The sequence below is a fragment of the Callospermophilus lateralis genome, chromosome 7 (genome assembly GCF_048772815.1).
Source record: "Callospermophilus lateralis isolate mCalLat2 chromosome 7, mCalLat2.hap1, whole genome shotgun sequence".
Taxonomy (NCBI): domain Eukaryota; kingdom Metazoa; phylum Chordata; class Mammalia; order Rodentia; family Sciuridae; genus Callospermophilus; species Callospermophilus lateralis.
The window spans coordinates 61,167,084-61,195,023 of NC_135311.1; the positions used below are offsets into that span (position 1 = coordinate 61,167,084).

Consider the following 27,940-nt stretch of genomic DNA (forward strand, 5'->3'; position numbering starts at 1 on the left):
CTACTGCTGCCAGTGCCTGTGCTGGCTACAGATGTCTTGCTTTCTGGAAGCTGACAGGGTCAGGATCTCCTTGAGGGAGTCCCCAGTGTGGAACTGTATGATATCAACTAACATCTGCTTGGTGCTTAGAAGCAGGCTCTGGGCATTGGTATCATCAGCATCTGCCTCTAGCCCTTTGAATCTGTTGGTGAGTATCAGGGACACTTTGAGTTTGCTTTATCCATGTGACCATCTGCAGCTATGTTCTCCCTGATGAGGTCAGGGATGGTGGGCAGCTCCCCAAGATCCTCTAGGAGTTGGTACAGGGCGTCCCAGTGATTAGGAGTTATTCAGTCCTGGTGCTCCAGCAGCAGCCTGTGCATGTTAACCAGCTCTCCCACCATGATGTGCGCCATGGGTTTGGCCACAGCCACCATGTCTGAGTACTCATCCTTAGCAAACTACTCTTCCATCTCTGGCATCTGGCAGACTCTGCAGATGTACTTCCTGAACTTGAGGTGTGTCTCCTACAGATACTCATTCAGGACCCACAGGTGCCAAGTCTCCCCAGAGAAGGACTTGCTAGCCGATGCATGCTGCAGGAGCTAGACTATAGCCCCTAAGGTATGGTGCTGTGGGGTGGCCAGGGCATCACTTACTTCCAGGATCACAATGTCAGAAGCCACCACAGTGGGGTTCAGGAAGCCATAGTACAGCAGATTCCCCACATTCTTATGGACCTCACTCCCCGTGGCATCAGGGAACTTCTTTGCCAGGGTCGTCTTCAGAACTTTAGCCACATACCACAGCCCATAGGGAATTTGGCTCAAAAATGAAAGGATGGCTACAAGGAACTTATCAGTCATGGCAAGGAAGTTGCCAAGGAGATGTCCAGCCATCTCTGGACCTTGGGGTTGCCCATGGGCTGCTTGGGGGTGACATCATAGGGAATATGGCTGCACTGCCCTGTCTGGGCCTCAGGCTGGTTGATCCAGCTCTAGTAGATATGGACAGGGTCTGTGTGGACACTAACCACCTTGTCCTCCAGCATGTTCTTGATAAACTTGCCTAGGATCTCCCACAGGGTGCTCTGTCCCCACTCATTATAGCAGCAGGTAGGCCTCCCAAAGGTTGGAGGCATAATTGTACAAAACGAAAAGCACTGCCCTCCATGAACTTGGTGGTTCTATTCTGTGGCATCTGAAAGATCAGCTTGCCAGGTAGATGGGTTGAGTCTGGATCAGGTAGAAGAGGCGCTGGTAAGCTTCTAGTTTCTGCAGGTTCTCTTTGCTTAGCGACTTTAATCCCTTCTACTTATCCAGAACCATCATATTTGACAGCTGCTTCTTCGTCGTCTTCTTTTTGTTGTTGTTGTTGTTGTTGTTGTATTGTTTTTTTGCCTTTGTTTTAAATTCATTCATTAATTCATTCATTCATTTTAATCAGTTATACATGACAGCAAAATGCTGTTCAATACATTGTACACACATGGAGCAGAATTTTTCACTTCTCTGGTTGTCCCCAAAGTAGGATCATACATGTACCTGGTAATGTTGACCATCTCATTCCACCATCTTTCCTACCCCCCTGCTCCCTCCACCCTCCCCTTTGCCCCATCCAAATTTCTTCCACTCATCCCTTACCCCCACCCCATTATGAATTAGCATTTACTTATCAGAGAAAACATTTGGCCTTTAGTTTTATGGGATTCTTCTTGGTCAGTTTCTTTCAATGGGAGACCACTTCCTGTAGGGTGATCTGGTTTTTCACCAGCTGGCCAATCTTGATGTCCATTAGGATGAGGTCCTGCCCCAGCTGCTGATTGGAGCAGATCTTTCTGACCATCTCTTCCTGGAGCTTCAGCAGCTGAACCTCGGCTGACAAGTTCTGCTGGCTTTGGTTCAGAAGGTGGGCAAACCTGTGCACCACACTGAAGGGAGGGTGGGCTGCATGCTAATATGAAGCAGAATTTTTCACTTCTCTGGTTGGCCATGGCGGGGTTCCTCAACATCTGCTCTGTCTAGGCTGCCTTGCCTTCCTTGATAGCCTGATTGATAGCAGCCACACCAAGGACCATTCTCGGAGCTGTGCTTGTGTTCTGGTTGGCTCTGACCACTCCCTGGTGGATCTCCTCCAGCCACAGCACAGCTCCAGGATTCCCTATCACCTTGGCCTTCTGTCTTTTGGCTGCCACAAGGAAGAGGTGATACCAAGGAGCAACAGGAAAGCTGACAAGTCTTCTCAGAGCTGCCTTGGTCCAGAGCCTCATTGATAAGGCTGACCACAAGGACCTGATTGGTATCTTCTTGGACTTGGGCATTGTGCCCTGGCTCACGGTGCTCTGCAGGTCATTCCAACTCAGGAAGGTCCCATCCACTCCATGCACCTGTTGCAGCTTCACCAAGGCATCAAAGTAACACTGAGCATTTTCTCCTTCTACCTCTGCTAGGCCAGTGATGGGATTCGCCAGACTGTTCCAGAAGCCACAGGCACCTCTGGCCTCCAGGTTCCTGTTAATCAGGACTATGGCTGACAGCATCTCCATAGCCACAAAGAACTCCTCCTGGAAAAGCTCTCCCTGCTGCTGTCGCTGGGGCACTGCCAGCTCCTGCTGGTACACAGTGGCAGCAAAGGGGTACACTGGAGACAGCTCCTTCACTGTGTCCACGGCCACTTCCCTCTGAATGGCTTTGTTGACCCACCTCACATCCTGGAGCATGGCTTTTTCTGACCACTCTCGCTGTTGGCTGTAGCCACAGAGTCTGATCGTCCTCCTTTCCAAAGGACACCTCCGGTGCGGGCTGCGTCGGGTGGAGGCAGTGTGTCTGTTACCATATGCAAAGTCTTCCTCACCTCTTGCAGGGCAAGGCAAGGTCCTGAGGGCCTCAAGCAAGGCATCTGGGCTCTCTTTCCAGGGCTTCAGCAATGACTTCTAGAGCTTCACGGACACTGACATGGTTGATGTTGCCCTGGATTTCAGTCTGGGTATGGTAATAGTCATAGATGTCCTGGCTTTCTCTGTCATCGTGGTTCCTGGCACTGGCAGCCTTCTCCATCTTGGCCAGGGCCAACATTTCCTGGTAGATGGCTGCCAGAGGCTCTCAAAGATTCCCCAGAAAACCACTAGGATTCTGCAAGGCAGCCAGGGTGTCCTGGACCACCCCTCACTCCACTGCTTCATCGATGGCAAGGATGGCTACGTGGATTGCAGCCTTATACACAGAAAATTCATTGGCCAGATGCCCCCCATCTTGCTGAAGGCAGTTCAGAGGCCATGTTGCTGAGTTCCTCAGCTGTTGGATTTCACTTTCACATGTATGTATCTGAGGGGCCAATCCCAACTAGAAGAGGAAGAGACTGAGAGCATGAATGCAGTAGAAAACCTGGAGCATGTTCTTCTTGTCATAGATGATGTGGTCTCTGGGCATAAGGTCAAAGGCAGACTGATGTGGGCTACTGCAGACAGCCGAAAGTTGAGGGTGTCTGTGTGATGGAAATACAAGCCTGCTGCCTGGTACTGCAGCTGCTCCACATCACAGATCTTCTTCAAGAGAACCACAGAGGGTGCAAAACAGTGGCCCCATTTATCCAGCAGTGCTTCATTGCAGAGGCTGTCCTTCAGCTATACCAGGGAGGGAAAGCTCCTCCTTCAGGTAGGCCTCCATTTAGCTCTTGGTTTCTTCTAGCCAACAAAGGTACTGATAGGAAACATTCTGCCTCCTCTGTTCATCCATTTCCTCAGCTCTGAGGTGTTCATAGGCTACCCAGTCCCAGCCACTCCTCTCCCCTCCATGTTCCTCCTTCTTATAACCATATTTTTAATATACAAACATTTTCTCCCTTAAATATTTATCTCCCAAAATGATCTCCTATGTCATTATGACTATTGTTCATATAATAATAGTATTACTATAATCAATTTACTCATCAAATTTGAATCATGTTCATTACTAATTGTTGTCCCATTTTAGATATTCTATATGAGAAGGCAGAAGCATTAAGAATGGCAGTTATTATTTACCTAGAAAATAGATATGCTAATTCACATCTCCCACTTAGTCTTTGGGCCTGTATTCTGTGCTTTTTAGTAAAAACGAAACATTTTTACTCTCCAACAAGTAACAGTTTTGAAAAATTACCCATCCCATCCCTTTTAAAAATATACTAAGAATATTTTAAAAGAAGAAAAACTAGTTTTAGTGAGAAAGATATTTTATGGGGATTTATTTTCTACAAAGAAAAGTATGATTCTGGTCTCAGATTTTTAAATTCTCCTTGTAGTAAATACAAGATAAAATATCATTTTTGAAAGACAGTTATAATTAAATTTTAGCTTCAAACTTTGTTATACATATTCTATAATAAAATGTGTATTATTCCTAAATGTTAACAATATTGAAAAATCAAAATGTTGAGAGAAATGGGTTGTGGAGTAAGGAAAAAAATGAAACTACTAATATTCTCTATGTACCATAACTATAATATCATTAATGAAAACACTATCAGCATAAGGAAATTTAACTTGATATATTAATTCTATCTCTAATCAAATAAAAAGTGAAGAAGTTAACAAACAAAAAATAAAAGTGAATGTCAGAATTTTAAAGCATAGAAATTATTTCTTTAGATATAAATAAGAAGCTCATTTTATCTCCCAACATTTACAGTATAGAAGCATATACTAACATTTATAATAGATAGAAATTGAGGTCGTCAGAATTCAGATGACTTTTGGAAAGAATCATTTTTCAGATGGAGTATTATTTCCAGGGGTTCTCCATCTCTCCACATGGCTAACAAGATCTGCCAAGCCACCACAGAGACCTGGAAGTCACCCTTGACTCCTTCCTGTTCCCACAGCACCCAGTGACTACATTAGGACAAGTGCACCCAAACTAATCTCCTTTGCTCAGTCTTGTTCCCACACACATCTCTTCTCATTAGCCTCTATTTGCTGCCACCAATAAGAAAATAAATATTTTTTTAAAATTTAGAAACAAATAAAATCATATTCATTCATTCATTCATTCAACTTTGAATGAATATATTATTAGTTTTAGACAAGTGACTAGTTATCAAAATCTATAACCTATAGAAGAGGCAACATTGTGAACATAGGAATCAAAACCACAATTTTGAGTCTCATAACTGTGTTCTGACAGCTAAATCGCTGAACACAGCCAAATATTAAGATGTTCAAAGACCAAGTTTCTATATTACACAACTTTGCCCCAGACATTGCACCCTGCAGCTTTGCACCTTAGGTTGTACCATGAGTGATCTCCATGGATTCTCACCATTTTTCTCAGCTTGTCAAGGAATTCATTTAGGAAGCTCAAAGCACATGGCTAAGGAAGAATCTTAACTGACAATTGACATTCTAGAGAAGGAAAAAGTGAGAGAATGATATTCATGTTTTTTGTTTTGTTTTGTTTTAATCCTGAGCAATTAACTAAATAATAGGAGGGAGTCAAGTGACTTAAAGGGATACTTTGCATTACATTAAAATACAAACATCCTCTAAAGACCCCTTCCATAGAAACTCTCCTCTGACTTGTACATGAAGTCTTGTACTAGATGACATTTTTAAAACTACCAGGATTTGGCTTTAAATCTTGTTTTTATGCCCAAGGTATTTTCACTAGTAAGAAAGGGAAAGTAGTTCTCCCAATATACCAACATAGAAGTGAAAGGAACTCAGTTTCAAATCATTTTGTCTTAATCTGAAGTATTAATTCTTCCAAAAAAGAATGTCCATTGTAAGAGCATCATGGGATGCTTTGAAAAGAATCATGCAAATTTGGATTACTGGTCATATAATAAGTGCTTGGAAAATAAGTAATTAAAACCAATACCTAAAAACACCAACTATCTAGATTCAACATTTGTTATGCTGATTTGGGCAGAAGAGGATGAACAAATTAAGCAGAAGATTAAAACCACTTGTCTCCTAAATAATTCAGATATGGTTTTTGTGCTTTTTAAAAATCTTCTTTGGCTTGTAATGAATATTAAAACAGTTAAGACCAATCATACTTTGACTGTAAGAAAATAAATAAACATACAAAGAATTAACTCACTGATATCCTTGTATGGCTTCATTACTTTAACTCAGAATTCAACTCTTTAATTGTCTATAGGAAATTATCTCCAAGTATTTCAATATTCTCCCTAGGGAGAAATTCCAGAGGAATTGAGTAGAGTTTTCTATGCTACACTTTCTCTTCTTCCCTACATTGGAGTTGAATGAGCATCTTCCATTGCTTAAGTCCCTTTGAGTTTCACTGCCTACCAAAGGATTTCTTCCAAACAAATATAGTACATTTACCAAAAGAAGTTCTGCAAAAAATCATTCTTCAGCTCAGTCTATCAGCCCGTGAGATTTTACTATAAGTCTTGAACTTGAGAACATGTAAGCTTTCTGTTTTGATTTTTAACTCTGTATTTTGCAATTAACCTTTTGCTCATTTAAAAAAAATTTTAAATTGTATTTATTCTAATTATACAAAGACAGCAGAATGCAATTCAATTCATATTCGACAAATAGAGCACAACTTTTCATGTCTCTGGTTGAACACAAAGTAGAGTCACACCATTCATGTTTTATACATGTACTTAGAGTAATGATGTCCATCTCATTCTACCCTCTTTCCTATCCCCACCCCCCTTTTTCCCTTCCTCCCCTTTGCTCTAAGTTCATCTATTTCTCCCATGATCCCCACCACCCCCCCACTCAGTCACTTCTGACTCCTTTTATTACCTATTCCATGTAATAGCCTCACCCAACTTTAACCCTATGCCTCACCCAACTTTAACCCTATCTCAGTTTTGTTTTAATATCCCTATTTTCTCCTCGGGTTTTCCTCATTCCACTGAGATATATGTTTTGTAAACTCCACTTATATACTACCTAACACTCTCTTTCTTGAGCTCCAGATCTATATTTTCAAGATCCTATCAAGTTTCCCAGGTCCTTCAAATGCATTGTCCCCCATCCTCTTTGTACTGTTCATTCTCCATCTTTCTCCATTTAAGAGTCATCATGCCTCTTGTTACCAACTCAGGAGCCTCAGTTTTCCTAGATTCCTCCCTCTAGCCTTCTATGTCCAAGCACACACCAAATTCTGTGAATTCTGCTCACCAAATGTATTTATTTACCTCCTCTGCTCTTCCTCTTTCATTTATTATGTTTCGGCCCATATACTATATTTTACCTCTTATGTATTCCTGCCACAGTCTGGCTGGGCACAAAATCACGAGCCACTCACAGCTTTGTAGATTCAAACAGCAATTCTTTATTCCCGAACTCACACTGGCCCTCTACAAACACGTTCTGGGGCAAAATCCCAAATACTCTCTGAATCCCGTGAGAACTCAACAGGAACTCCAGGAGCGGGCACGCCTGAGGCAGGGGGATACACCCTATTCCCAGCAGGGTACACCTTGAACCTGGAACCGCCCTAAACCCAAGGAGAGCCCTAAACCCTGATCAGCCCTAAACCCGGATAGCCCTGGTCCTTGAGCAAGGTCACCTTACATGCAATGTCACTGCAAATGGGTCCAATATGGAGAGTCCTTCCTCTAAGCAACATTGGGTAGGCTGACAAAGAAATTGCCATGTGTCATTCCTACTTGGCAATGGCTCTCAGCATCTTCCCAGCATCATACCAAGAAAATTTCCTTTGTATCTTCTCCCACTGCCTACTACCACATATTTCACATACAATAGACTCTCAACAAATATTTATTAATTGCAGAAGAGACTTCAAGCCCTTATAATCTTACACCTTCCCTTGTCATTCATAAATTGCCTTTCTCCAACTCATACCTCTGTAGAATTCTTCTGACCTGATGTTGGTTTTATTCCTTTCACCTCAAGTCAAAAGCTTTTTATTACTCTTTATTACCTTTCAAACAAATGCAGATATAAAAATCCTCCAGTCTAGCTCAAACCTACCTTTCCTGTTTTTCCTCTTCATATTTTCTATTCTGTTCTCTACTCAGTCTAGCTAAATCCAACAACTAGTCATTAAAAAAAAAAATCTTTTCCTGCCCCTATACTTATGCTTATGCTACCCCAAAAACATAGAATGCCTTTTCCTCACTTCTGTCTTAGTTAAAGTTCAAGTCCAATACTGTACCACCTTTTTCATGAAACTTAGATTCCAGATGGAATTTCTCTCTTCTTCCTCTCTCCTTTGAGGGTTTGAGCAAGTTTATGCATTGCTTTATACAAGTATTTCATTTTTCCTACTAGGAAAGCAGTATCAGAGTTGTTCAGGTGGTATATTTTAAGACCACTGCAACAGAATAACTGGAGTTTCATTAAGGACAACACAAAAACCCTATAAAATCGTCTCTTGAGGAAGATCTCAGAACTCTGCGCGTTAAGAAGAAGAGTCCCAGGAAAGTGTGCAATATGGGATGGGGGGTGCATAGTTGGAGACTGAGTTGAAGAAATGGGCCTTAAAATTAGTCAGAATGGGAGCTGCTTTCTAGTTACATCTCTGTTAACTTTTTTCAGAAAAATCTAGAAGTCATGACAGTCATACAGATAGAAAAGAAAAAAAATGTTAAAGATATAGTAATAGACCTAGGGAAATGTTATGTTCTTTTTTAAAAAGAGTCTGAAGACACATTTTATTTATAAAGAGTTGCAAAATGTTTCAAATACAGTGAAAGGCAGGTATCTCTTAAGAAATGCAATTTTCTATTGAAATATGAAGTTTTGTATGCCTCTTGCTAGCTGTGTGACTTCGAGTATGATATATAACATCTCTAAGTTTCAATTACTTTATCTGTATATAGTGATAATGAACTTTCATAATTTTAAAAATTTTTTCATGAGGAGAATACTTACCTAATAGAGTTATTGTGAGAATTATATGAGTTAATGAGTGCCAGGAGTTTCAGAAAGTATAAAGAAAACTGTACTTAATAAACATTACCCAGCAGTGTGGAACTACAAGTAGTACTAATACTCATTGTTAGTCCCTTGAAACTGACTCATTCTCACTTACTAATGAATGCATCCTTTCAATAAATCAACCCATGCATGTTAAATACCAATTTATGCTAGGTTTGGGTGGATAATAAAATAGTCCCTTGTTCTGAAGGAGTTCAGGGTAACAGAGGAGATGAGGATTTAAACAAATAATTGCATGGATATAATTAGTGAAATCAGAAATATGCGAGCAAAATGACAAAATGGCTAGCCATGTACAGAAAGTACAGAATGCTTACAAGAAAAGACTAAGTGAATTTGTGAAACACAGCATGGTAATAATTATTATGGTAGATTATTGCATATATTACTCATTCAATTTGCATAAGGGTCAATAAAAATTTATTCTAGCCTGGTGTGGTGGTGCATGCCTGTGATCCTAGTAGTTTGGGAGGCTGAAGCAGGAAGATCTTGAGTTCAAAACCTGCCTCTGCAAAAGTGAGGCTACAAGAAACTCAGTAAGACCCTGTCTCTAAATAAAATACAAAATAGGGCTGGGGATGTGGCTCAATGGTTGAGTGCTCCTGAGTTCAATCTCTGACACACACACAAAAAAAGTTTGTTCTAATTAAATACTAACTGTGTCAGGCACTGTTCTAAAGTTCCATCAGTATCCTACTTAATAAAAATAGTTTTTTTATTTTTATTTTCTGATTTTCTTAGTGGTAGTTGGACACAATACCTTTATTTTTATGTGGTGCTAAGGATCGAACCCAGCATCTTGCACATGCAAGGTGAGTGCTCTACTGCTGAGCCACAACCCCAGCCAATAAAAATGTTTTTAAAAGCATAAAAACCTGAGGCTTAAAGAAACCAACCAAATTTCCCAAGATGATCAACCAGAGAGTGAAAAAGCTACAAGTCATCCCAGGCAGCCTGTTTCCAAACTGGGGAAATATAATCTCAATTTCCTGATAGGAGAACCAACACCAGAGAGATTAGGAGATCGCTCACTGATTAGAATCTGGGTATCTAGTTTTAAAACCCAGGCAGATAAGGAGGAAGAATACTACAGAAAGAGGGAGAATATGAAAAATTGGGGAAGCATGGGAGATCTCAACAAGTTCCCAGGAAACACAAGCTCTTGGAACTCAATGTCTATATGTAAAGAGCAGCAGAAGCTGAGAGCATTAAATTACTCAGGGATTATGAAAAGTAAATATGGCACACTAAATTATGTAGACTCTACTCAGGAGGAGATGAGAAAACAAGGAAGGATTTTAAGTAATGGAATGAGGAGATAAAAGGCTTAGAAGTAAGAGGCAGAGGGCTGGGGTTGTGGCTCAGTGGTAGAGTGATCATCTAGCACGTGCAAGGAGCTGGGTTCAGTCCTCAGCACCACATAAAAATAAATAAATAAAGGTGTGTGTCCAACTAAAATATATATTAAAAAAAGAAATAGGAGGCAGAGCAACTTTTTATGAGACGGCAAGGGCTAGTATTATTGAGATCAATAGTTCTGAAGTCAGACAAACTGCCACTTATCATGACCTTAGGAAAGAGAACATCTTTGAGCAAGAGCCTCCTCATCTGTAAAATTAATATAATAATAGGGTTTAGGAAAATAAGAAAAGAACACAGGTCAATATCTGATATTGTATTTCAGATCTAGGAGGCATTCAATAAATGCTAGAAGTTATTTTGTTGTTTATTTCTGTTATTATTGTGATACAAATACATTGAGACCTGGTTTAGGTCGTCTTGAAGGAAGAACTTATCAAATATATTTACTGATACTCTTTTACTTAAGCTGTTTATAAATAAAGCCACTGCTGCTTGATTTGTCCAGGCCTAATAAATTATTCTACATCAAAACAGCAAGTCTGAGGGCCACAGGAGGGCTAAGTTTTAGAAATAACATTAGATTAAGTGTTTGGCATATCAAATATTTCTTTTGTCCCTACTGTATGTTTAATACTATATAAAGATATATAATATATAAAGATATATTGTAACATATATATATACATGTATATATATACATATATATGTTACAATATACTCTCCTTTCAGTGATGACTAGTAGAAGGAAGCTAGCTCACTGAGGGTGTGCGCATGATGGGAATATTGGGACCCTGACTTCATCCTCCTTCTCTTTGCTTCCTGGCTGTCATGAGGTGAACAGTTTCCTCTGCCATGTGTTCCTACTTTAATAAACTACCTCACCACAGCCCTCCAAACAAGGGGTCAGCCACCCTCATCTGAAATCTCCAAGATTGTAAACCAAAATAAACCCTTCCTCCTTTTTATTTAAAAAAGGTGAATCTCCTTTCGTGAGGAGTCAAAAGTCTACAATACATTCTTTTGGGTGATTTCTTTCACTCTGGACCCCTGGTCTTCTCTCTTATTTACAACCTTATACTCACCCTGAGCTATTTACACTACTGCTAAGAAGTAACCTTGGTTTCCCTATTCTATTGCCCCTATTGGACTACCTCCTTGCCTGGCTACTTGAGCTGATGCATCAGATTACACTTTGTGTGATCTTAACCTACTCTGGGTATTCTTGCCCTGGTTCCAAGACACCTTGCTACTATACTGAAATTAAACTAGTTCTCTCAATAGCTGGTACTAAAATTCTTGTCAAAGGAAAACACCCTAACAAATCATTATATGTAGATAATACTAGAGAACTGGAGCTAGTAAGAGGTGTATAACAACAGAGAAACTGTTCTACACCAGAAATCTTGAGGGTGTGGAAAAGCACTGGGACCAGAGAGAAAAGAGATGGAAGCTAGAGTAACTTCAGAGTATGTCTGAAATATTCCTTAACATATATAATATTCTAAGTTATTTGTATTCTCTTTGCTCCCAAATCTTCAGTAAGCTTTCCACTACCCCTAAATTCTTATTCCTCCCCAGGATGCATGCATGAGTGGAGGAAGCAGTGAAGTTAAGAGGAGAAATCTCATAGGACAGGGCCAAGTTATACCGCTAAATCAGAACAATGGTCCATAAACCAGACCCATTTGTATAGGTCAAGGTAATGCTAAAATCAGATGCCCAGAAAATGGACAGAATATCTCAGGATGTACTTTATAAGAGTTGCATAACAACTCTTATTTACTGAAAAAACAAAGCAGATGATTCCAGCTGATATCTGGGTCACGATTTCCTCAGAGTCATTGACTAATTGGCATACTTTTAGGTCTGCCTTGCCAAAATCTCTACAGTCCATTCCCCAAAACTAGCCACCATTATCATAGTTGTGGTTACTTCTACAGTTTTCCTGGGATCAACAAATATTTTCTTTAAATTACCTGGTAGTAAATAGGTCAGGTTTTGTGGACCAGATAATTACAGTTAGTCAACACATAATGCCTGGAGACAACTATAGGCAACACATAAATGAAGGGTATGGTTGTGTTCCAATAAAACTTATTTACCAAAGCAGGCAGTAGGACTTCTGCCCTGACCCTTCTGTTCTCCACATTGTAGTCAATTGCTATTTCTAAATGTCACTCTTATGTTAAACACTTGAATGACATCCCATTATCCTTAGAATAAAGTTCAAATTCTTTAACTGGGTAAACAAATTTCATCCCATTAGTCTCCTGTATAACTCAGAAGCTCTGTGAGAACTTAAACTGGTCTGTCATTCATCAGCATATTGCAAAGTGCTCAATAAATGATGAATAAGTGAATTCTTGAACGTAGGTTAAAACAAAAAAACAAAAAAATAAGAACCAACCTGAACATGGAGGGGACTTTTGAAAGCTAAGTGGTAGAGAATAAACTGGGATTACTTGAAGAGTTCCATTTAACCTAAAGTCTACTGCTAGAGAACTTTCTGTTTGCTTTTGTGGCTTACACAGAGGGTTAGGAAACATACATCTCTACGCCTTTCTGATGAATTGACCAATATAAAGTATATTTGGTAATTTCCCTTTCAAAGTGAACTTGACTTGCCTGTCTGACCAATATTCATATTTTAAATGTAATGTAGCAGGCATATTCTATGTACCAGGCCTACAGGCTTTAATTTTTTAGTTCTCCTTCAATCCCCACAATAACACCATGAGAGTCTTCCTTTTATTAATCTCATTTACAGTTGATAAAATTAAGACCTAAAAAGTCAAGAAGTGTGCCAAAGAAACAGAACAAGTGGCAGAACCAATACTGAAGGAAGAAAATCTGACTCCAGAGCTCAAGTTTGTAAACTTACACTACTTTATAGTTTATCTAGGACATTATCTGTTTTATACCTCTCTGAATAGTGTTCCTATACAACCCCAGAAATCTTCTATGAACTTCCTGCAACTTTCATCCTGAATCTCATAGACAGTGTGGTTGATTTCAACATGCTCACAGCATTTAGGAGTACAGTCATTGTGATTAGTGCTATTCAGGTATTACCTCATCTAAACTTCACAGATGTTAATTAAAAGATAAGGTTATGTCCATTTTACTGAGGAGGAAATAGAAGCACAACAAAGTAAAATAATGTATTCAAAGTCACACAATTAGTAATTGAAGGAGCTAGAATTAAATTCATGCAGTCATACTGACTCCACAACTCACACTCCTAGAAGAAGAGAACACATGTGGAAGGAGAAAGCCCAGAGCATTCCTCAGTCCTTCATAAGATGAGCTGGAAGGTATGATGAAGTTGAAAGGTTCAGACTTTAATTATCCTGGATGGGAAGTAATGGGGGGGTGTCTTACATATTTATTGCTGTATTATAAAGTATCACAGAAGTTAGTGGCTTCAACCAACACTTAGTATCTATTCTGCAGGACAGTTTTGGGCTTGACTTAACTGGGAGACTCTTCTGCTTTCACCTGGACTCACTCATGTGACAGCCAGCTGGAAGCTTGGTGGAGGCTTGATGGTCCGAAGGTCTGTGGCATACGTGAGTATCTGACCTATGCAGCTGCAAAGTGTTCTCGTTTAGAAGGGGCCTGTGCTTTGTTTATTGTTTTGCTGTTGCCATCTTTAATTTCTTAATGTTTATGGAATAAGGGGCTCCACTGGGCCTAGAAAAGTATGTTTCCAGTACTGTTGTTATAGAATATCAGCTTGGCATCTTTCTTTATATAACCTCTCAACCATAGTGACACCAGCCCATGTTTCTTCACAATTACAAGACCTTTAGAAGATAGTGAGAGCAAAGCCTCTCAAGGTCTAGGTTCAAAATTTCCATATCCTCACTTCTACTGCATTTATTCACCAAAGGAAGTCACAGGCCAACCCAGACACAAGAAAGTGGAGAATCTGGGGTCCACCCCTTGATAGGAAGAATAGGAAAGTCACATGGCAAAGCGGCCTTGTTAAGGTTTAGATATGCAGTATCCCCCAGCTCATGTGTGAGACAATGCAAGAAAGTTTAGAGTTAAATTAATTGTGTTATGAGTGTCTTGACCTAGCCAGTGCATTAATCCCCCCTCATAGAATTGTGCCATTTGGGTATATATTTTGTCCTTATTGAGCAAAGCTTGCCCTCTTGCATACTTACTTTCTCTCTCTCTCTCTCTCTCTCTCTCTCTCTCTCTCTCTCTCTCTCTCTCTCCTGGTGCCATGTTCCCAGATGCTTTCCTACATTCTTTTGCCATGATGTCCTGCCTCACTTCCAACTCCAAAAGGATTAGAGTTGGCTATCTATGGACTGGGACCTTTGAAATGATGAGCGCCCAAATAAACTTTCCCTTTTCTAATTACTCTCATCAGGTCTTTGGGTTGCAACAGAAAAGAAAAAACTGACTAAAACAGGCTTATAGAGAAGAATGGAACAAGTCTGTGACCAAACAATGTACCACAGAAAAGATACATGTTTATGGAGAAATGAAATAATTTCTTTTTGCACATATTGTGGTTGAAGTAAATCCACAAGAAAGTATTCCATATTTGGATAATATAGGCCTAGAGAATAAAAGAGAAGCCTGGTAGGATGTATAAATGTGGAAGCTGTCAACATACAGATAATAGTTTTCTGAATAAATCAATCAGAAGTCCTAGGAAGATTGCATAAACTGAGGTGAAGACTAACAGATATGTAATCAATACCTCAGACCATCGAAATATTTGAGCAAACTTTTCTTCCCGTCATCTGAAGACATCATCTGCAAGACAACACATATGGTCCTATTGACTTTTTGCAGCTAGTTCAAGGTCTGGTATATCTGGGGAAAGTGCAGCCTTCTCTGTTATGTCCAGATATGGCTGCTTACAGTCCAAGGATCTACAAATTAAAAGAAAATTACTCAATCCCCTCTTTCAACTCATTATGTAAAAGTGGAATAGGAATAGAATAAACTAAGATAGAAATTTCCATTTGAAAAGAAAAACATGGGAAATGGGCAGCAATCTGTAGTCTTTAGTTTAATTTTTTTTTTTTTTTTTTTTTTTTGTTCTTCTTTCCGGGCAAAAATCATTTGCCTGGCCTTGGAAGTTCCTTGAATAACTCATCTAGATGCCTTTGTTATGCTTTCAGGGTCCCTGGATTTTTACCTTCTGGGAGGCTCTTCCTTGTTGATTATTTTCAAAGTACAAAAGTGAAATGGATATAGAAGAGTAGCTTTCCTGGAAACAGCTTTAGAATATGAACAATAGCTGGCTTTCGCAGGTTAGGCTAGTGGCGTTTTTTTAGCAATACAATTTCCTCAAAAGCATAGCCTTCTATTACTTGTTTCCAGTTCCTTAAAGGGTAATCCCCAACTTACAATGGTTCAACTTATAATTTGTGTGTGTGTGTGTGTGGGTGTGTGGGTGTGTGTGGGTGTGTGGTGCTGGGGATTGAACCCAGGGCCTTGTGAATGCAACACAGGCACTCTATGAACTAAGCTATATCCCCAGCCCCTAACTTATAATTTTTTGACTGTACAATGGTGTTAAATCCATTAATACTTTGAAGAAATTGTATTTCTAATTTTGACCTTTTCCTGAGCTAGTAATATGTGGTACAATGTTCTCTTGTGATGCTGCTAGGCATAGGCAGCCAGTCACGGCTCCCTTTTGGCCACTTGATCACAATGGGAAACAGTTGATAGAGACCTACAGTGTAGATGTTCAGTATAATTAACATTTTGAATCTGGAATGTGCTCATTTTTTGAAGGCTTGATCCCCAGAGGGTGGCACTCTGGGAAGTGGTGGAGACTTTAGAAGATGTGGCCTAGTTGGACAAAGTAGGTCACTGAGGATGTGCCCTTTGATAAGTATGTTTTGTCCTCTGTCCCTTCTTTGCTTTCCTGGACACCATGAGATGAACAGCTCTGTTTTACCACAAGATTCCCACCATGGTATTCTGCTTCTCTAAAAGCCCCAAAGTAATAGGACCAGATGACTATGCACACAAATAGGTTGGGCATATAAAAGGCATTTCCCAACTTATGACATTTTTTCAACTTAACAATGGTTTTCTCTAGATGCAGCCCCTTCATGATTCAGGACATCTGCCCAAGACACATACCCAAAGTTCTTTTCTGAATCTACCTCTTAAACATGCCTATCCTCTAGCTTCTATGAACTATTCGTTCCTCTTCCTATTGTGTCAATGGTGGCTACTTTCATATAATTTTTAAAAAATAAGTGAGGCAACACACTTAATCTGATTTTTACTGTGTCATGGATCAGAAAACAATACCCTCATGACTGGAGCTTTGACTTGCTAAAAAATCTTATAAGTTGCCTCAGAATCAACGTCTCTCTGAGGTCCTCTTGCTTCCATCATCACACCATAGGGAGAGGCTTTGCTCAAAGTTCCCTTGTCATCCTGACTGCCTCCACCAAGAGAGGGATAGAAATTGCCTTCCAAATGCTTACAAAAATTTTATTAGCCAGAAAGACTAAAACTAGTATCACAGGGAGGAAGACTAGAAAGCCAAACATCACATCTAGAGTCCAGAATGTTGTCCCAGGCCATTATCTATTCTTCTGACCACATTAATCTTTTCTAAAAATAAATTTACTATTCCTTTAATATTACCTATATTCCTACTTCCTTCTTTCCTATAAAGAAAGCTTCAACTATCTTACCTTCTCTTTGAGTCTCTTTCTTTGTGTTCTGCACATTTATAAATTTTGTATGCTTTTTCCTATTAATCTATTGCCAATTTATTTCATGCACTAAAATTATCAAATCATCAGATGAAACTTTCCTGCACCTGCAAGTCTACATCTCTTTTTTTTGACTGAAGAATGTCAATGGGAGGACTTTAATAAAGACTTTGGCATAGGAGTCTTACCTCCTGTTTAGATTTTCCAACCCTACACAGTCAAAAATCCTTTATTTCCTTTCATTTATGCTTGCAAACCCAGCATTTCTTATGTGAACTCATTTCTTTCTTGAAAAATCTTGCTGAATTTAGCACAGAGAAAAAGTGATACACTTAAACTCTGGTTCTTTTCAAATGCTTCTCCTAGAAGTCAGTCATAGAAGGAATGTGATCAGCCTTACAAGTTAGATAGGTGACATTTTTACCAAATATTTTGGCATGGCAAAACAAGGACCCCTAGTTTTCCAGCCTGACAGATGTTTTCCTCACTGCCAATTGTCGCTCAGGCAATGTCTTTTGTTCTTGAGTTCTGTTAAAAGTTCTCCATTGCCAGGTTATCAGTTTCTGTATTATTCAGAACAAAGGCTATGCTACTATAAGAAAGAGACATCAGAATTCAGTGACATCAAGAAAATGTAAGTTTCCATTCCTTTCAACATAACTGTAGGGCCTGGACTGGCAGGGCAACTTTTCTATGCGGTCCTTTCAAATTCTTTTCTGCCCTCTCCTAGAATGTCTTCTTCATCTTCCTGGTTGCAGTTGGTCATAGACATGCCCATGAAGGAGAAAGAATGAAAGCAGCCCAAGGCAAGCCATCTTCCTTTAAAAAGGTAAAGTAAAAATTTCATTCATTGTTTCTAGTTCCATTGGTAAGAACTCATCCAAAAAATGCACTTATCTGCATAGAAGGATAAAGAAATGTAGTTTTTAGATAAGTGAACAAGTGAAAGCAAGAAAAGAAGAATAGATTTTGTGGTGATAATCATTAGTCTGCCATAAAAAGTGAGAAGAAAAAGATACTCAAGGTAAATAAACCTTAGAAATATGTTAAGGTCTGTAAACAAGTCAGGATGGCACCTATAATTTTGCCAGAGAAATGTTAGAGTCTGTAAACAAGTCTACATGGTGCCTGGCAAAATGCCAGAGGGAGTGGTTTATGAAGTAACAAAAGCAAGCCATTAAGTGTGGAGATTCCTTATTGGTTGACTGCTGTATCTATTTTATGCTAATTAGATAAGCTATATAAAATGTATAAATACCGCTCCTGTCCTACAATAAACGGCTCCTACTCCTGCTGCATCAATCTACACAAGTAGTTCGTCACCCCCCGGTTATTTTGCTGCAGCCAGCCGGGCTGCGGCAGAAATACAAAGAGCAGAGGGAGAGAATAAGGATTTTGTTTCTGAGAAGCAAAGAGAATAAAAAGTCTGAAAAAATATATGGCAAAATCCATCTGGTACATACCCAAATTTCCATGTGATTATTTTTAGTACTTTTGGAAATATAATTTACAATTTTTTATTTTAAGGAAAATAGACAAAGAAATACTTGAAAAGAATAACAAGATACAGGAGCTGGGGTTGTGGTTCAGTGGTAGAGTGCTTGCCTAGCATGTGCAAGGCATTGGGTTCTCAGCACCACATATAAATAAGTGAACAAAATAAAGGCCCACCCAACATCTAAAAAAATATTTAAAAGAGAATAACAAGATACAACAACAATGGTATGAAGAAAATCAAAAGAAAATAGAATAATTATAAGTTAATGGAACAAAAAAAACATTTTTAAAAAATTTTAATGGCCTAAGACAAGAAAGAAAAGAAAGTGTTCTTTAAACGTGAAACTCTGGATGCTATTGGAAAATAATTATTACAGAAGCTAGATATCAGTGAATTGAGAAGAGAAAATGAACAAGGAAAATGAAACTGCAAGTATAGACTAGTGATTTTTAAGAACACTGGCTTTCAACAAAAGAAAGAGGATGATAACTAGTTATGGGTAGTTTCACTTGCATGTGGACTCAGATGAGTACCACCCAATGGGACTGAGTTGGGACAACCAGTCCTAAAGACTAGGATGGCCCACACTGTGTGTGTTTGTGTGTGTGTATGTGTGTGTGTGTGTGTATGTGTGTGTGTAAAAAGTGTGCATCTTGAGCAGCTGAAAGAACACAATACTCTGCATCTTAGGCTGGTAACCTTTCCTAATTTAAGAATTGCTATTGGATGTGGGACTTATATGAGATCTTAGAACCTCCAGAAATCACACCTCCTCACTTTCATAGTCAGTTACTGCCACTCCTGTGTGAGATAGATGGCTTGTTCCCTGGAGAAACAGGGGATTCAAGTGAGGTGTGAGAATAAAGAAGGATCAGAAACATCTTAGTCATAGCTGCAGTGTGGGAAAAGGCCTTCCCCTTTAGAACATCAATTAGATGGGAGTGCAACAAATGAATGAGTCTGAATGGAGAAAGGGAATATGAATCAGCTCTAGCAAAACTTACAAACTTCCAGTACCTGTTGTCTGGCAGACTAAACTGGATATGTGATCACCTTCCATTCAAAGCTCCTGTCAGAAGAGATGTAAAGCCAACAAATTCTAATAAAATTAGTGCTATTTCTTCAACGTGGCAGGGAAAGCAGGAATCCCTTGTTCTTACATGATAAGCCCCAAATTCCTTTAAGAAATATCAATTCATAGAGAAAGGATTGGATTGAGTTGTCTCTGAGGGAACTGAATGCGTCTGATAGCAGTGTGACATTCTAAGTGACAGCTTGCAGTGGAAAAAGGGCTGAACCACCACTGAGAGGTTCACCCTTGACTTTATTCATGAGACCTGGGCCCATATCCTCTGGAATCCCTAAGACTGAATACTTACTCAGATGAAGTCTGAATGCTTATTCAGGTGAAGTCTGGGGCATTATGATAACGAAGAACAGACCAAGGAATGAGACCTCCTTTGGTGGGAGGTAAATGTTTCTGAAGAAGATAGACAAGGTCACCAGTCTGAGAGGTTTGGAAGAAAGAAATGCAAGGCTAAGTTTTGCCATCCCTTTTAGAAAGACTGCTGGAGAAACGTGGTTCAGGATGACTCTCTCTCAACATGTGAAATACAGTTTTGCTCCATGCTCAGCAGAAGGCTTCACATCCATGACAAAGTCTAACTGCATAAAAATAGATCTTAACAGTAGAAAAGCACTCTGGCAAGTAGGGAGAAGGTGTGGTTAAAGACTGCAGTGCCATCTACACGTGGTTGAGCTGTGTAGTTCAAAGGAATTATGCTGAGCCAGACTGATGAAGGAATGGTTTTATTGATTTTGCTTTTATTTTTTTAATGGGAAAGACTTAAGCTTGTTTTATAGACAAGTAAAGACACAGTGAGAGTCAGTGGTTCAGGTTTGAGGGCAGAGCATAATTGAAGGAAGAAAGACATAGTTGTTCCACAGTTCTATTAGGAAATATTTTTAAAATATTACAAAGTATCAGGATTTCCTGGGTTCATTAACATTATCTTTTCACTTATCCAAAACAAAATCAGCAAAGAGCCCACCTGAATATGGTATATTTTAACTTTATAAAATAGCTAAATCACCTAAGGTTTTTTTTAAATGTCAATAAATTAACAAGCCTATTTTTAAAAAATTGAGAAGGAATTCACAATGATTAGGACACCTAACATTTACTGATGAGAAATAGGATATTAAATACTTCATGGAAGAAGAAACCAAGTTAAATTCAGGATACAGCAAGAATTATCTATCCATTTGTAAAATATACTCATTGATTATTTATACAAAACCTCCGAGATAAAATAGCACTAACCTTTAAATGGACCCATCTGCAAATTTCATTTTTCTTATCTCTTCTTTCTGTAAAATGTCTTCTGCACCAAGGATGTTGCCCAAGAATCACTATATCCTAAAGCCACTAGATGACCATAATACATCCACAGGAAGTCAAATCAAAGCACCAGGAGAGTTGATTGAGCATGGGAAAGTCTCCATTTTCTTACCTATCAAAGGGAATGATAATAGTGTTCAAGTTCTTAAGATGGTTCTGAGAGGTGGTTGAAGAAGTACATGCTTGCTAGATGGTAGGCAATGTATTATTCTATCTTTGAATTTCACACTTGCCATACTTTTTCTTTATAAAGTTAAGGAATAACAAAAAGTCAAATGAGAATGAAGGCACAACTTTTGCATTCCTATCAAGGACAAAAAAGCCTTGAGGGGAAGGAAGGATTGGAGAAAATCAATTCCATGGACTGCAGAGGCAAGCAGTACTTCTTGCAGAAATATTGTTTCTTGCTTTACAGGTCAAAAACTGAAAAGTCTGATAACTTGGAAAATTAAAGCTACTATAGTAATTCATTAATGAACAATGTAATGTGTATGGGACTTCCAATGATAGTCTGGGAATGTATTTTAAATTAGATTTCAATGTCTTGTTAAATTTTGAACCAGTAAAGCATTTGGATTACGAAGGGATAGGGTAAGGCATTATAAACACCTGAAAAGATATATCTGAGATAAATGGACATAAAGTGAGAAAGAATAAAATTATGCTGTCTTAATCATTCACTATAAATTCACCTTAAATAAGGTTTGACATATACATAATTAATAGACCTATAAATATGTAGTATCCTTTTGGAGTACACTTGGAGAAAAAGCTAGAAAAAGGAAAAGTAATTCTTTACTGGAATGTTAAGAAGCCACTTAAGAAAAACTTTTTCCTCCTAATTTTATAAATGAATAGTCAAATATAGTAAATAAAACCATATTTCTATCATGCTTTTTTTTTACTATTTAGCACAGTAGCTGGTACGAATATAAAATGAAGAGTTTTAATGATACTGTGGATGATAAAAATGTGAACAATAACTAGGATTGAATCCCATTTCTATCAATTCCTAGGGTCATGATTCAGAACAAAGATCATGATCTTTCTGAACCTCAATGTCTTCATTTGTAAAAGGAGGACAACAGTATCTCATAGCATTGTTGTGAAAATTACATGAGTTACTTCATGTTCTAAGTGCTTGGCACATAATAACCATACAATGTAATACAGTTATTATAAGTATTGAATAATTGCCTTAGGCTTCAAGGGTAACATTCTAGGAGTCCTGGAGATATTAGTATATTTAATAAGTCAAAAATCTTGGCTATAATTAAGATTTTTTGAGTTATACTGGGATGATTTCTGTCACCTTATCTGACCCAATGTACCGGAAATCTTCAATAGTGAGGGGTATAATCAACAGTCCTGGTGGTCACATGGGTCTAGTTCTGTCTCTGACCCAGACTAAGAACCCAGCTTTATCCTACCTTGTCATGGGTAGGCATTATATTGATCAAAGTGGTCTCCCTGGTTGTTGCCAAAAAAAAAAAAAAAAAAAAAGGACTTCAGTCTTCTTTGTCCATGTTTTTCTGCCTTTATTAGGACTGATGGTCGAATTCTGATGGAATAGGGGCCTAGCTCACAGGACCCCTAGCAGCCCACACTCCCTGGAAGCCCAGGGGTAGGGTGGCTTTTCTCTAGGAGGTCTTGTCAAGAGGCCAGTGCTTCATACAGTGAGGCTCATTGTTAAGTCACTGCTTGGGTGTTAACTGTTATTACCTTTCCTGTACACCCAGTAGCTATTCTAGTACACAGCATGTTGTATCTCTTGGAGAGGCCATTTGTTTCTCACACCCCCACAGGAGGTGGGAAAGGCTTTCAAACCTTTTCTCCTTCTCTCAAAAACTCCAGTTTCTTTGAAGTTTTTGTCACATAGTTGTACACCCTTGGATTAGTCAGTGTCCCCGATAGGATAGAGATAGCACACTGATATTAGGTTAATTTAAGGATGATTTAATAAAGGCATAATTTACAAAGGTATGAATGGGGTAGGGAAAGTACAAGCAATAGTGAGTGCAGTATCCCAGGGCCAGTAACAATGGAGCTAGTATCACTTTGGAGACAAAAGGAACAAAGGAAGTGCTGGGACCCACAAGGAGAGGTATGTATAGAGAAAGCCATGGAAAGAGCAGAGACCTTGAGTTCAGGGATATAACCTTCCCTCTAAGTAAAGTGAAAATTTTCTGCTAAAGATCCCTACTGGCCAAACCCAGCCAGAACCAGAGGGCAAAGAAACCTGTTGATTTTAGTCCACTGATTTCAGTTAACATAGCATGAGTTGGGTAGACAAGCATGGAGAATGGATCTGGTGGGACAAATGGCCCTATGCTCTTCTTGTTTGCTGTCAGAGCTCCTAGCTTATTATCATCCTTTCCACCCGCCAGATACCCCTACTTATGTTTTCCATTCATTCTAACAGTCATACCATAAATAGTACACTCCTCCACCTCTACTCTCCCATCTTTACTTCCTATTACACCCACAGAAATTTCCACACACCTCACTCCCTTGAAAAGAATCTTCTCTCTCTAGTGTCCCATTTGTCAAAATTCTAACTGTTTAAAACCAATTATGTGTCTTTTCCATTGGGGGGAAATACGTAAAATTATGCTGATTGACTTCTCACTACATTTGTTATCACAAGCTTCAAATGAACACTTTAATATTATCCTGGTCCTGGGGAGTATGCCAATTATTCAAGATTATTACTTTACACCTTTGCTCTCTTCAAACCTCCCACACTCTACACCCCCCAGTCTCCACACTCTACTGTATTTACCACCAATTCTACAAAATCCCTTGTATCTGCACCCATGCCCATGACCTCTATTCTTATCGTTAAATAAGGGTCACTCCTTCTATCAGTCTCATTAACATCAACAAACACTGCTATGTCAAGAAAATCCTATCTTATAAAATAAGTTTTCTCAATTTCAAATTCTCCTCCATATTCCATCCAATTCCACTCTGTTCTCCATCAAAGAAAAGCTTGAAACAACATACTAGAGAAAATTCTGATTGTCTTCACCCCCCATTCTCTCTTCTGCTTGTGCATCACTACTATGCTCTGCTTTCCATCCCCACCATTCCATGGAATGATGCTTTTTAAATCCTCAGTGACTAACCTGCTCCCAAGTCATCTGATATCACCTTTCAGGAACAGGTGACATAATTGACTGCAGTCTCATTCCTAAATCATTTTCCCTTCTTAGTTTTTGTGGATACCATTCTTTTCTGTTTTTTTCTCTTATCTACCTGGTTTTCCTTCTACATCTTCTCTTCTGCCTCAATGTCTTCTTACTAAATCTCAAAATGTTAGCAACCCCAGTCTCGTCTTTATCCTGTGCTATCCAAAACAGTTGCAACAACCCACATGTATCTGTTCAAATTTAAAATAATGTAAGTAAAGTGATATTGAAAGTCAGTTACTTGATTGCAACAGCCATATTTCAAGAGCACTATAGACACAGGTACATCACATACAACACAGATATAAAACATTTTCATCAACAATTGTACATGACTGTCCTAAACTCTTTCTTCAGGTTATCTTACCCTACCTCATGGCTTTAAATACTATCTATATACTAATGAATTCTAAATTTATACCTTCATGTCTGACTCAAGCTTCAGATATGTACATAAAATTGCCCATTTAATATAATCACTTGGATTTCTAACAGGCTCTTCAGACTAAAATCCAAAACAGAACACTTCATTTTCATCCTCTCTTCCTTTCCCCACAAAAGTTTAGTTTTACTCCAGTCCATCTATTAGCAAATTACACCATCTAACCATTTCTGAAGCCAAAATATCCACAAGTCATCTTGATTTCTCCCTTTTCTTCATCTCCAGTATCTAACCCATTAACAAGTCTTATTGACTCCACCCATAAAATGAGTCTCAAATTTGCCCTCTTCTATCTCCACTGTCATCTCCCTTGTCCAAGATTCTTGGCTGCGTTACTGCCCTATTTATACAATATCCCTTGTGCCTAATATAGTGTCTAGCACATAGCATATACTCATTAAATATGTTGAATAAATTAACACACAAAAATCCTACAAAAAATGAAAAGTCTGAACTTCTAAATCTTAAAAATATGCATGAATAGTAGATATTTTCCATGGAAACCTTAGGAAAAATATAAGAAAATAATAATCACTTCCCAGATAGACTACTCAAGATTGGTTATGAACCACATATCATTAATTTTGTCAACTGTTGTATTTTTTACAAATGTTTTACATAACACTATAATTTGCCTTCATAAAATTTTTACCTTTTCAGACAGTGCAACTCATTGTCTCAATTTTAGCTGCTGATTCTTCTGGCTCTGTCTTAACTTTCTTAATTAACCCAGTACAGTTTCCTGACCTCTTATTTTCTACACATTCTGTCGTAGCCCAGGACTCAGCCCACCCTGGAGACAGTTTTGTTCAGGGTTTCTCAGCTTTGTTCCTGTCTCTGTCCTGTTACCTAACTCCTCTTTACAGTCCTCAACTGCTTTGACAGGAAAACCAAACAGTTTGACTCTCTCATTAATTCAGAATAACTCAATAATTCCAGTGTTACCTACTCCATCATCCTGATTCTAGATATTACCTGGTAGCCCCCAAATGCTTGATTGCCCCCATTCAATTCTAGCTCTATACCAAGTGTAGGCAAACTGATATTTTTCTTAAAGATATAGGTGATTATAGTAATGAGGGGATAGGATAATACTAGATGCAACCGTATCTTCTCAGTATTAAGTCTTCCCTAATATGGAACTTGGAGCTTGAAGCCAAGTAATTATTATAGTCCTGACATCCGCATTGCATGTGTCAGTTTACAAAGAAACATTATCTTCACAGCAATTGAGACACTATTGCCTCCTATCTTCAACTTCCTGTTCTCCAAAAGAATTTCCATTTTGTTCAGTACCCATTCTGCATCTAATGTTATATGCTAGAGCAGAATTGTATGTCATCCTCCATTCCCACCCCTGCCAGACTTTGGGGTCTTTTTCCTTTTTATTCATGGGGAAGTGATATGAAAATGGCATAAACGAGTGAAAACCAAGTTTGTTGTGAGGGATTCTGGGAAAGATTTCTTCGACCTTAAGGAGAAACAAAGGATCCAATGACAAGATAACCTTTTTTTATGGCTCTGGAGATTGCTGTGTGTGGATGTAATTTGTAGGGCCACTTATGTCTTCTTTTAAGCATGAAGGTAGAAAGTCTTAGGTTGAAGCCATTTCTGAGAATGGCAGAGAGGATAAATGAAAAAAATGACATTGTAACATTCTTGAACTGTTTTTCATATTATTCTGGAGACCCTCTTCTGGAGACTTTTAACAATGTATTTATTTGTTAAGTCCACCAAGGGATTTTGACTTCCATCAAAATTTGAGACACTGACCTCTAAATCCACAACTACGAACTTTCTCCACTATATATCAACTAAGAAATCTTAGGCAAATTATCTAACTTGTATGAAATCTGCTTCTTTATTTATAAAGAGAGGAATAATATCACCTTACTGGCCTTATTGTGAGGATGCGGGGTCAAGAGGATTGGATGGAATACATAGAGTGCTGAGATTCACAAGCCAGAAAAGGAAGTAGCCAAAAAGATTCCCAAACTTGCCTGCTAATTCAGGAATTAACACCTGGTTTTATAAACTGATCCCATCACCTCCCCTGGAGATTCAACTACTGGGCCCCAAGCACTATCACCAGTATTTCTTTGGTGGACTCTGGAAGGCTGTCCCTTCAAATACCCATTCTAGGCTCCAGGTAAATGTGACCATCAGGCAAGTTGGAATTGACCAAAGAAATACACTATATAGTACTCATATGCTACAGGAGTTAGTATTTCTAGTTTGTAATTCTGAATGTGACACTCTTCCATTTAGGCAAGTTGTTGCACCTTTCTGCACCTGTTTTCTCACCTGCATGCTTCTCCTATCAAACCTACAAGTCTGTGGGCATCCAAAGGCAATCACATTTGGGGTGAAGGGGTTTCTCTAACTTTAGGGTTGTTATTGTTGTTGTTGCTGCTGTAATGCGGATTAAGCAGACAAAAATAAGCAAAAGTGGGAGTGAAGGAAGTATTGGCAGATAATGATTTTTCTTGAGGCCATGAGGAACAAACTCGGAATGCTTTGAGGTAAAATCAATTGAATAATAATTGTAGGACTATGACTTCTCTCTCCTGCTGCCTTGAGCTACTGGGCTTGCAATCCTCTCAGGAACCTGGCGTAGCGTGAGGTGATCACCCTTAACCACTCTGGTCCGTATAGTGAGATCATCTAGAAAATTCAACAAATGCGTGTTGGGAAAGAGCGGGTTTACACAAGAACCCTAAATTCATTTTGTTTTTCCCCACTAGGATATCTTTACTGACAAAACATTTTCAGTGATGTTGGTATGTGCAACAGAAACAGTTCAGGAAGGGAAGAGAAGAAAAGGAAAAAGAGGATGGAAGAAGGGAAGGGAGGAAAGGAAGAAAAAAGCGATGTATGTGTTAGTTTCAAGCCAAAGTTGGCAGGCAGAGCTGGAACACCTCCTAACTTGGGAGCTTGGGGGTCTTTCAGAAGTGCGGGAGGCCTGACCTCATCACTGGCGGAAGTCAAACTTCTCCAGCGTTTAACATCCGGAATTTCAGTTTATGCCTGGAGGGAGGCCTAGCAGAATCAAACAGGGCAGCCGCAAAAGTCCGCAAACCCTGGACTTTTCCCTCCGGCCCGCAGCCCCGCCCACCTCGACATAGCCACGCCCACCGAGAAGTGCCTTGCTTGAAGTTTGGGTCTCCTCAGCGCCTGTAGTTGTGAACTTTGACTGCTCGTGCCAGGAATAATGCGCATGCGCCGTTCCTTTGCATGGTGTGTTTTCAAATTTTAGCTGCAGCGATCGGAGCTGTGGCTGTGGTCCTAGTCCTACGACTATGGATAGTGCTTCGGCCCCAGGACGTGACGCCCCGGGAGTCTCTCAATCTCCTGGTGGTGGCTGGGTCCGGTAAGTATCGCGGCGGTGCCTCTTGGGCTTGGGTCGGTCACTACACACCCCAGAGTACACC

The 27,940-nt window shown here is 39.2% G+C and overlaps 1 protein-coding gene and 1 pseudogene across 1 annotated transcript in view; one reads left to right on the plus strand and one right to left on the minus strand.

The window, feature by feature from the left end:
• LOC143404319 (ras GTPase-activating-like protein IQGAP3) lies at positions 1 to 27,728 on the minus strand (annotated as a pseudogene).
• Alg14 (ALG14 UDP-N-acetylglucosaminyltransferase subunit) overlaps positions 27,700 to 27,940 on the plus strand; it is an 88,130-nt gene continuing 87,889 nt past the window's right edge. Inside the window, exon 1 of the mRNA XM_076861781.1 lies at positions 27,700 to 27,879. Within this exon, the coding sequence (XP_076717896.1) occupies positions 27,744 to 27,879 (136 nt within the window). The 5' untranslated portion in view covers positions 27,700 to 27,743. The remainder of the gene's footprint in view (positions 27,880 to 27,940) is intronic.